This window comes from Rhagoletis pomonella, unplaced genomic scaffold (assembly GCF_013731165.1).
Source record: "Rhagoletis pomonella isolate Grant_MI unplaced genomic scaffold, Rhpom_1.0 Rhpom_scaffold_00004, whole genome shotgun sequence".
Lineage (NCBI taxonomy): Eukaryota > Metazoa > Arthropoda > Insecta > Diptera > Tephritidae > Rhagoletis > Rhagoletis pomonella.
This window is the reverse complement of record NW_023458558.1, coordinates 9,437,072-9,449,092: the sequence shown is the minus strand read 5'-3', so window position 1 is coordinate 9,449,092 and position 12,021 is coordinate 9,437,072. Positions and strand designations below refer to the sequence as shown.

Here is a 12,021-nt window from a genome sequence, read left to right as displayed (position 1 = left end):
TCTGTCAAAAGAAGTTTTCTTCATGCAAGTTGGCAAGGGAGCTTTTTTTGTAAGACTTTCGGGGCAGAGTAATCAAAATCTTTTAAACTGTCTTTCAACCCTGTTAGTAACATTATGCAGTTTAAATTTTGTCTTAAGAAACCGGTAGAAGTGAGCATTTATATTACGTTGCTCGACTTTTAGCCATTCTTCGAAAAATTTCTGAGAAAAAATAAAATTTCACTCTAGTGTGCACTATAAAATCCATATTGTTATAAACAAAAAAGATGTTGCAAGAATACATATATTAAAAATTAGCCCGGCGGCATGAGACGACATCTTACTTTCGGTCCTTCAAATGGGAAAATATTTGAAAAATATGTAATTTTCTTTAACTTTTTCAAAGCCCATTTTCTCAACATGATACAATTTTTTTTTAGCAGAATAGTTTAATAAATACAACAAAAAATATGAGCCGTTATTAAAATTTCCCCCAAAATTACGCGCTTCTACATTTTTTTTTTGTTTTTTAATTTAGAAAATCAACTACTTTTTTTTTGGGTTTCAGTATGATTATAGTAAATTGAATTCCAAATACTGTCACATGCACCACAATCAGGGCTCTGGGGTTATCCTTTATGTTAATACGTTATCCTTTTGTAGAAATCAGGGAATGATTTTGGTCCACCTAGCTTTTTTTCTCACAACGCACACTGAGGGACGTGTAAATGTTTGTATGCATGCGATTATGAACACCAGCTTGCTTGAATGAATTTTTCTTCTAAATACAAATAATTTGGTATGCATGTGTGTGTGTTTGTTTGTGGTTGTTTTCTCAATAATCTTTACTTTGATAAATCGAAAAATTTTTAGTGCCAAGTTACATGCTAAGTTACTATTATTAATAACGATATTAGTTTATGTATGAATTGGTTTTCTAATACGCCTTAGTCAAGGTCAAACTCACCTAAAGTTTACATTGGATATTTCTCCTTTTTGGCTCTGCATGCGCGACAGCTTTAGGAACACCTCTTCCAGACTAATACATTTGTACATTGACAGTAAAACGCTTGGAGACTCCTCCGCCAGCAAATGACCGGAACGCATAAGACCAATCTGAAATTTTAATTAACAAAGCATTGCACTCACTTTCGCACTTCGCACACACTCTCATGCCGCATCACTCATACGCACCGTATGCGCCTGACGCGCTTCCTCAATGTAATGTGTCGTTATGATGACTGTCTTTTGTCCAGCCTTTGTGATATGCACCAAATGACTCCAAATACTTTGCCGCAATAAAGGATCTACACCGACGGTTGGCTCGTCCAGAATCAACAATTCTGGATCATGCATCAAGGCCACGGCAAAGGAGACACGTCGCTGTTGGCCACCACTCAAATTCTTCACCAAACGTTTCTCAGAAGGCAGATCAAGGAAATTCAACAGGAACTGCAGCCGCTCGATAATCTCCTTGGTGCCCATACCGAATATCCAACCGAAATACATCATTGTTTCACGTATGGAGAATTCGCCATATAAGGCGATCTCCTGTGGCATGTAGCCGACACGCTTGCCCGGCACGCCTGAGCCACGTGTTCCCGGTTTGCCGCCGAGCACGAAAATTTCACCAGAGTCAAGACGTCGTCGTCCCACAATGCACGAGAGTAAGGTAGTTTTGCCACAACCAGAGGCGCCGAGGAGGCCATAGCTAAAATTGGAGAGAAATAGGCGGGCGATTGGTTATTAAATGAAAATTTAAGTTTATGAACAATAATACTAATCCAAAACTTTTTAGTAAAGGCCAAGTATTATCACACAAGCCAATTGATGTTTGGACGGTTTGTGTAATTTAAGTTTGGGGAAGCCTGAATAATAAAAGGAGCCTGCCTGTAAGAGCCCCATACAAAAAAGGCAAAAAGTACTAACTTTACTCCGATTTTACTATAATCTAGGACTAGAAAAAAACGATGAAAGCCTCTTATAAAGTAGCTTTCAGAACCAAAAGGATTTTCGGAATGCAGCTGGCCTCATTTGCAGTTAAAACTGTGAATGTGGCAACAAGGTACAGAGTCAAAAAATACCGTCGACCTGGTTTAAGTCGTGCGCTAATGAAATAGTACCTGCCAAACTTGGAAGATAGCAAGGCCGCCCAAAATATCGGGGAAGAATGTGTGTACCCGAAACCAACAGGGAAGAGAGGTTGCATCCGAACCATAGAAGAGAGCAGCTGTAATCGCGCCCGTTGATGAAAGGAGGAGCGAGCAAGCCAAAAGACAGTCAACCGTTGCCGCCAGTGGGCAGAGAAGCAGGCAAGTAACGCCAGAACAGAATATTACCAAGAAGTATCGGTTGCACCACAACCTTACATACAGCACCACGGCGGGATAGGCCGAAGCAAAACTCAAGCTATTTATTCTGATGCCCTTAGTGCCGACAGCAGACAGCCGACAAGTTGATAACCCTTTTTGCGGAGTCTACTTATTTCAGGTCAGGTATGCAAGTCTTGATACTTTGCAATTTCGTGTCTATGGTCTGAGCTCGAAAAATATACAATATTGTTTAATTTATTTATTTTTTGATTCAGAACTTCCATTAGTTAATGGATAGTAGTTAGATATATATGTTATGGGAAAAGATACCCGAACGGTAAAGCTGATGTCTAAACATTCCTATTTATTGTCAGATTGGGTGCGCATTTGGCAATTATGTACGCTGGTCGGTTGATAAGAAATAATTTGGACAAGAAATGTACCGTTAGAGCGGAAAGAACTCAAAATACTTAACTGATATTTGATATAAACTTGTAATATTCTGCAGCTTAAAGTGCAGTAGTTAGCTATATATAGAAAACCTATGTATAGAAAAACTATGGATGGAGTTGACCACAACTTACACTTGTGGCCAGCTGATTAAGTTTAGTTTGAGATTTTTAACTAGTTTTGGCTATTTTTCTTTTAAATATTTATTTAATGCTTATAATTTTTATTTATAAAAGTCTAGCACACTGCATAACCAGCATTACATAAATTCACATTTCAAAGTTCGTACAAATATTGTAAAAAATTCAACAAACATTAACAGTTACACCCAAAAATGTTAAGCTTCTTATTGCCCATAAATTTAGCACGTTAAAGTACAAATTTCTAGATGCTAACAATCGCGTTGATTTTTAATATTTTTTTTTTTTGCTGACGGAGTTTTTCGATATGGAAGAAAATTCAGTCAGCAAAAAAAATTATTAAAAACCAACGCGATTTGCTAGAGTCTTGAAATTTACACTTTAACCTACTAAAATTTGAAAGGTTGTATAGCCTACCTAAAATTTTTCCAACAATTCGGAATAAAAAGTTGAAAATTTTTGGGAGTATTAAATCGCCAAAAAATAAATTGATCTCCCAAGATCGATTCAAATATTTTGCCAAAAACCGCCTTTTACTTAATTTTTATAAAGAAACAAATCACTTGCGATCTGACAAGCAGGGCGTAATTTTTAAGATGCTCGGACTCACCGTTGATTTTTGGCATTTTTTTTTTGTTGAGGTTTTAAAAACCTGCGTAAAGATCCAACGCATAAAGATATACGCGGTATGTATAAGGAAAACTATGTTTATAACTAAAAAAAAATATGGCCACACTTTTTATAAGTAGTATGTAATAAAATATAACGTCTTTAATAGTATACTCGTATGAACATACATATGTCAGATGTTGCCGACTTGACATGCTATCGTTCGAGTCAATGCTAAGCGGCACAGTTCAAGTTGAAATTCAGTTCAAGATAACCAAAAAACCCCAAAAAGTTTAAAAAAACAACAGCTAAACGATTCGACCTACCGACAACTGCAGACAAACCACTAACGTATGCACATACATACATACATACATACATACATATATATATGTACAACAAAGAAATATTTAAAAAGGTAACAAAACAAAATAAAAACAAATTGACAAAGAACGATGCGAAAACAAACGAACACCGGCAGCAAACACCTTGAATTTTGCATAAATACACACATGAACGTGTGTTTGTACATTAGGGTGCATCACCCCACATACAAAACAAAAGTCGGTACTGTTTCTCCGTCGGAATTATAAACAGTCGTTATTTTTTTTATTTTTCCCCTGTTAATGTTTGAATTATATTTTTTTCATAAAAAAAAATACACAATAAGTTATTAATTAATTTATCAGAAACTATCAGGCCTATCGCGTAGAGATGTATATACGGTTTATGGAGAATTTCATAAACTTTCTTTTGCCCTATTTACGATTGTTCAAGAAGCTCGTAAAATATGAGGGACTGAGTGCAACTACTTTTACTTTTTAAGCTAAATAACGGTAAATTGCAAATATCTCGAAAACCAATCCATAGAAAAAAACAACTCGATTTTCGGAATCACCGAACAATTCTACATAGGACGTCTGGGGAACAAAAAAAAAATCAAAAAAAAATAAATAAAAATCTGCTACTAGATGTTGCATGTGGTTAGGCGCGTCTGCTATGTATTGTTTTTGGTGATTTTTGACGTTCACAATTAGCGATTGCGAATGTTAAAATCCAGCTGTAGATGGAAGCATCCTTTTAGCTTTAAAGATCTGCATACAAATTTTACCAACTGTGCTATTTTCAAATCGGTCCTGCTAACGTAAATCTTAATATATTCCAGAATCATTTTCGCGAACATCTTAAAAGTCTGGTGGAAATTCTGCAACTTTTTTTTTTGTGAGGCAGCCTAATGATATTTAAATAGAGACATATACATGTCTATCCATATTTTATATAATAAAATATAGAAAAAATAATAATTTGAAATAAATGCAAAGCGATATGTTGTTTATTTTTTTTTGCAATATTTTTTTCGGAAATCTTATTTCGAATAAATTGACAAGCTCAAGCTCAGCGTATAAGCGACCACTGACTCAGAGGTAAAAACCATACATATTGTTTGTACTTGAGTTTGTTTTTGGCAGCGTCACGTACAGTTTATTCATTTACACAATTACCAGCGATTTTCCAGCCGAAAAATAGAACGTTCAAGCAAAAAGAACAACCAAAGCAGTGTTGCTTATTACAAGAAACATTTAATATGGAAGCATATATACATATGTACATACATACTGTGTATACAAGCTAATTAAGTTCTTAGTTTTCGTTTCATATTTTTTGTCGACAAACTGCACGAATTATGGACGGCAATGACTTGCTTGTCAATGAATAGTGTGCCTTTTTTTATTCATACAACTTTTATGCATTTATTTTCACTACAGCTGCTGGGGGTCAAACCTTTAATAAATGCTACTGCCTATTTATGCAAGTATGTATATGCCGGTCCATTAGTCATTTAGCTGCACAACAATGCCACACTTCGCAAATTAACTTGCGCCATACAAGCTTACTCAGTTTGCAACAGCTGATTTGACGCGGCTCACACAATCGTTCAATCTAGCAGTTATCTGTACGTTAAGGTTTTATCTTTGACAGTGACAAGCAACAAAAGAGCTGACTCAAAATTTTTGCTTTAGTTTATTTTTTTTTTTTGTTTATTTTAATGCTCGTATTTAAAGTGTGTTTACCTACATTCGCAGGCGATTGATGCCTTCAAAAATGTATGTCAATGTTTTGCATTCTTCTCAGCTTTGAACTGTAGCGCATTCAACTTTTCTGTTGAACTCAAAATATTTGCAGTTAAGCCAAATGCTGACAAAGTTGTATTTAACAAATATTTAGGAAGTATATTTTAGCGGGTTTTTATAGTATTTTTATTTGAAATTTAAACATTCAAAAATATCTTCCGAAGGCTGATTTAAAATATAAAAAACTAACAGAGTATAAGTTGGTATTTGACCACGAAGATAGCACTTATTCTCTTAAGTTTAATTCATGTTTTCCATATGCCGCTCGAAAAGATAGATACTAGGTCCGGTGGACTGGTCTGCAAGACGCGACTCAAGTACTTGGGTTCACGCTTTTTCAACAGTCTGGACGAAGTAACAGAGGTGCAACTGTTGGATCTCGTCGGCTTCATCAGGGATAGTAAAAGGGTTCAGTAAAATAATGAATTTGAGGTACTCTTTCGATATGGGCACGTGTCTCCTCCTAACACTCACTGAAAGAGGGCACTCACAGTGGAAAATTCTGTTTCCGAGTGAAAGTATGAATTATTTCACACACGCCTGCGCTTCATCGGTGGATAAGTTCACAGAGTCATAGTTCCTAATGCTACACCCCGCCCCGACCTCTCTTAAGGGAATACAGGTAGTCAACGTCCCTTAGCCTGACATCATTGCACATTGCTTTCTATACCTATGAGAATACCGTTTAATATTGTGGCGAGCACAAGGGTCCGAAGGGACACACTGATTCCAATTAAGACAGATTTTTTCGCCCTCTTCACCTGGTAGACGATGGTGATGGACCTTGATTACTGCCCTCCTCTTAATAAGGACATACAATGAAGCTTGTTTAATTATAGTTTCTTAGAGCCAAAATATCATTTTGGTTTGAGTTCCAGCGCTTGGAAATGTGCACTCCGCAAAAATTTAAGGTTACCAACGCCTTCCTCGCTAAACGGCCTCCATGAAAGCTTATTATCAAAGGCCAGATACTTCACCCTGTCAATGAGCTTTAGCGAAAAGCCAGCCATTACTTTATAGACATCTTTTTTATTTAAATGGACTATAAATAAAAAAAATCAATTTATAATTTCATACTGTTTTGGGCCACCAACACAAGAAATGGTACTCCGTCCTTCGCGAATAATTATAACTACTTTTCGGGCAATTTTGATAAAAAATTTTAAGCTTTTTAAATGTTCAGCGTATGTGAAGGAAAAAGTATTTAATTTAGACAAAAAATACCCACTGAATAAACATATTTTTGAATAAATTTTTTATGGTTATACTTGATTCGTGTTTTTTACACTCCTTTTTCACTGTAAATTGTCGCGAAGCAATCAAACTATAATAGCTGAATGCTAATTTATTAACAGTTTTACTCATTTCCCCAAGAATCAGTAATTGCACAGCTACCACACAGCATTCAGCATTTAAAATTCGCCGTTTTTTATAGTACCTGCTAAACGATATGTTGTAGATAATTACTAAGTTCACACAATTTGTTCTCAACATTCGTCGGATCAGAGACTCTGCTCATAAAGCGCATGCGTCATAAATTGATTAAGCAAATCGTTTGTTATTGAATAGTTACAGCGTTTTTAATTAAATGCAGAATAGTTTGTAACCAAATAGTTATAAAAGAGCAGTAAAATCTAATTGCGAGCTAACAATAAACATTTAAAAAATGTGATTTAGCACGCGATTCATTTAAAATATCTAACTAAGTTACTAGAGAAGTTAAGACAAATGCATTCGCTTTATTTTTTTTTTTTTAAATCAGCCATTTACTCGCACCATATACTTTTATGACCCATTTAACGCAACGAGCATCTCCAAAGTCCTACATATATATATAAAATGAAAGGTGTGTAGGCGCTAAACAGTTAAGTGTGCACGAGCTATGTACGTATGCATTTATGCAACACTCTCGAATGAGTAAAAATTTGTAAATTAACAACTTTTCACATGGATGAGCACAATTTCCCACCAGCAGTTAAGTAAGGCAAACAAGTAAATGAATGAACTTTCTGTATTGTTCCGAGAGCTGGGTTGTGAAGCGCATGGGCGCTTTTGTTTGCACATTTCATTTTTGATTTGTTAGTTTATTACGAAAATTTTACGTTAACTTACAAACATGTGTATGTGTAAGTACATATCTGCAACACTGTAAACAATTTTTACACTTATTTATCTACGTACATATCCACATAGCGCTATTGTTAGCTATGCTGCAATTACTACAATCGACGACTACGAAAACAATGCCAGCAATTGTCAATAAAGAGATGAATATTCGAAAAACAAACTTTATATTGGCATACAAGTCTTTGATTTTGAAATTATCCGCCTGCTTTTTTTCAATCGCAGAAACTATTCAATAGAGAATCAAAGGTGACAGGTGTATATAAAAAAAACAATCGGTCACATTTACGTAAATAAGCAAAAAATGCAAGACATCTTTATTACTTTCCTATTTTACCAAAAATTTGGGTAAGCAGCGGCATTTTTTCGTATGCAATCTCTTTCTTATGTCTACCTCTATAGCAAATACAAGTTTCTTGAATAAATCTAGATTTTTGGGAAATGGCCTGACCTTCACTTTTTAATTACATATGTATATGTTGACCTCAGCGTCTTTGCAAATAAGACAAAACTAGCAAATTTTACTTAATTGAAATTCAAGGAAGTAAAACGAGATCTCTAACGTATCTCTTGATTTTTCTGGTCTCAAAGCTTAATTCGAGGCTAAAGTTTGAAAAGCAAGCACGAAGGACCTCCATGGCAGTAGCAGAAATAGGGGGTGGATTGGGGAGATTGGTAATGAATAATTATGATCAATCCTCTTAACCCCCTCCCCTCATGAAAGTCCATAGTAGGTAAGCAATCCTCTTGAAAAAGTTTTTTTCTAACAACGGTGGGCCTCGAAGCAGGCAATGCCAAACCTCCGAGTGTACTCCTGCCTTGAAAAAGCCATAAAATCCATTTGCCGTTTCGGGCGGCATACTATTTATTTATAATATGCCACTGCCAGTCACTGAGCTGAGTCAGGCACGCAGTGGTGACAGGCCTTACAAGCATCAAATATGGGATACTGGACCTAAACCATGCTGGTGCTGGAATTTTTTATTGAACAACTCAATTTGAAGCTTTCCAGCCAGACTGCGCAGAGCTTTGAAGTCAGAAATTTTTGCAATTATAGAGATGGTTATGTATATAAAACACCCTGCATACGCGAGGTGGAAATTTTCTAAGGTAGTCAGGCGGATTTTTAGGGACCCTCCTCTTCCGCTATTAGATCGCAACTAGTGGAGGACTCCTTCGATAGCATGTGCTACTCGATTCTAAGTTAAGTGCATTCTATGTTGGCTTGAGAAACGATGAGGCCCTTCTTCATCAGTTATTTGCAGGAAAGCGCAAATTAAACTATTTATGGTTGATCCTTAAAGAACTCACTTTTCAGTTTCTCTCCGAATTGTTGCACTTACTTAGGAGTAATCCAATATAGTAAACTTTTATGACAGTAGACATCACGTTGAAAAATTATGACCAAAGCCTGCAAATCCTTGCTTAATTCTCTATAACAAACATATTTCAAAAATGTTTTTTGTTATGACGAAATGTTGTATTTTATAAGTTTTTATTAATTTTTTATTAGCCAGTCGAAAGAGTGACACCAAATTCGGTGTCCGATATGAAAAAGAACGCCTCAAATTTGAGCTACAAAACTATGAAATTTATTCAAACTTTAGAATAAACTAACCTTGTTATTGTTAAAAATAAAGCTCACTTTTAATATTTACTCACATTGTGCCCTTTGGTACGGTCATATTTAAATTATTCAACACCTGATTGGCATTCTTCTTCTTGCCGTACGCTTTGAAGGCATGTCGCACCGACACGGCAGCCTGTGAGCTCCGATTCCATTGTGCTGCTGTTCCGCCATCATTATTTGTGGTCATGACCGGATCGCTGGCGCTGTAAATAAAGAGGTAAACAAATAAGAATATAAGTAAATTGTAAAAGGAGATTTTTAAGGAATTTTCAATATCTTAAAAAGCTTAAAAGGATATACAACAGACCGTGCAACCTTACAAACAAACTGAAGAAAATTTGCCGCTAAGTGTTTTTGCAAATCAATTTCGAAAACTAATTTTTTTTTACTGAACCTAGGGGCCGCCGTTTAATACTTTTCGATGACACCTACATTTGACAATACAAATTATTTAAATTGTTCTAATGGTCTAATGAAAATACTTCCTTAGCAAAAGTTTAATGATTTTTGGTGGGCTTTAATGTAGTGACATTAGGGTGATAAGCTAGAGTGTTAACAACTGAGATCTATTGGGTAAGTACGGGTTACTTGAGGTGAACTTAAAAAAAAAACAATCCCCAAGACAAAAACATTGATATATTGAAAGATGTAAAATGGCGATAACTACGTTCAGTGAGAAAAAAAATCGTAATTGCCTTCGAATCGAAACACTAGGTTGGTTTATTAGGGTGATAGGAAGTGAAAGTACTAGATTGAGGTACTTCAGTTCAATGAACTCTGTTAAAAAAAAAACTCTACTCGAGACAAGAATACCGATATGTCACATTTTAAAATCCGATGGTAAATGCCGAAGATATGTCCAAAAATATAAAAAGACAATATATAGGTTCGACAAAAAAAATTAAAATTTTTTTCCAAATTGCCTGGCAATCATATTTACTTTTGACTAAGGGGTGCACAACGAATTGCATGAAAAGCAAGTTCGCTACTGAAGTCTTTCGTTTGCTTGAGTTGTATTAAAATTCGAGAAAATTTGTATTTTATATCTCCATAGAATCATATTAAAATCGAAAAATACTAAAGAATGTGAATAAATTTTTAAAAGTACTAATTAAATCCGGAGAATATTTATTTATTAAGTAAAAAATTTAAGATAGCATCTCTTGTACGTTTGCACTACACAAAATTTTCGATAACATTTTTATTGCAAACACTTATTCGAGAATTGCAAAAAATCATTTCCCTTTTCATATGCACACACATAAATATGTAAATATGTATTTATAAAGTCGTCAAGCCACTATTATGCCACAATTCGTGCCGCAAATGTAATGTAGAAAAGAAAAACAATCATTGAAACCCAGTTATACTTGTATGTGCATAAGCAAAGCCAGCAAAATACTACATTGCATTTACTTTACAACTGCAACGTGTTTATGTTTACTTATTAATGTCTTTCTGTTCATTTTCTTTTCAAATTTTGCTTATTTTATTCATTCAACGCTCGCTTGCATTTTGCATCTGCAACCACTGCAACACTGCCACCGAAGAGCCAATTGCAGAGCAGAGCGCAAGCGAAACAAAGCAACGATGCAGCAGAGAAGCAAAGCAAAGTGGCAGCAAAATAAAAAGTATGTCAGCGGTGCAAAAATTGTCGCTGCGGCCCACTGAGCCACCGAGTAAACGACTCACCCGGCCAGCCAAGCAGCCTGTCACTTCGTTTGGTGGCAATAACCAGCAGCGCAAACGCTGAGTATTGGCCACAAATATTTTCTTGTTGACTTGCCTCTACATTATTAATTCAGCGCTGTCGTCATATTACAAAAACAACAACAGCAATAGCAATCAAAGGAGTTATCAAAAAATAAATTTGTATGTTAAATACTGCATATATGCTCGCGTATTGTCTCGTTAGTCGGCAGACAGATTTTAGCTAAGTAAGGCAGTAGCCAGCTAGTAGTCGGTCGGTCATTCGTTTGCGCCATTTGTTGAACGCCGCCGTCACCATTCGCCTGGCTCTGGGTTAGTGGGTTGCCTGTTTTTACCATATGCTTGCCATGTGCATACATACATACATACATATGTACATATGTACCAATTTTTTTTAATTTTTTAGTGTTTTCATTGCAATTTGCAATTGCAAAGAAATGTTGTGGCGCGTATCGATTGCTCAATAAAATTATTGGTAATAAATGTGTAGCAACGCCAGTCACATCGTTAAATTTGAGTACAGGGTTGCCAGTGACCAAAAAAAAATACTTACCAAACACTTGAAAAAAATTAACCAAATATGGAGAATATTTACCAATATATTTTTTTTTTTACTTTTTGTAACTTTTCATTTAACTTATGATGTGGTATGTGAGATCATATTAATGGCATCTTCTCGGTTTCCTTCAATCAAAAGCGAAAGTGATGAAACTGAGGGCAACTGCGAAGCTTCATTAATTGAAAAAAAAGTACAACTGCAGTTATTATATACAAATACGGTAACTCAAGACACTTGGTTATTTTTTTTTTAATATTCACTATTTATGTTTTTAAATTAAAAATATTATTTATATTTTTGTTTGTATAAAAATATTTTTATCCACTTTAAACAAACCCATAAAAATGAAGGATTCATGCTATATACAACATTTAGA

The 12,021-nt window shown here is 35.3% G+C and overlaps 1 protein-coding gene across 5 annotated transcripts in view; it reads right to left on the bottom strand.

Moving 5' to 3' along the window:
* Positions 1-12,021, bottom strand: part of LOC118736961 (ABC transporter G family member 23) — a 102,549-nt gene that overhangs the window by 6,458 nt on the left and 84,070 nt on the right. For all 5 annotated transcript variants that reach the window (XM_036467139.1, XM_036467140.1, XM_036467143.1 and 2 more), the window contains 3 exons: positions 9,409-9,579; positions 1,174-1,690; positions 947-1,095 (listed from right to left, as the gene is read on the bottom strand). In XM_036467139.1, coding sequence (XP_036323032.1) covers positions 947-1,095; positions 1,174-1,690; positions 9,409-9,579 — 837 coding nt within the window. The remainder of the gene's footprint in view (positions 1-946; positions 1,096-1,173; positions 1,691-9,408; positions 9,580-12,021) is intronic.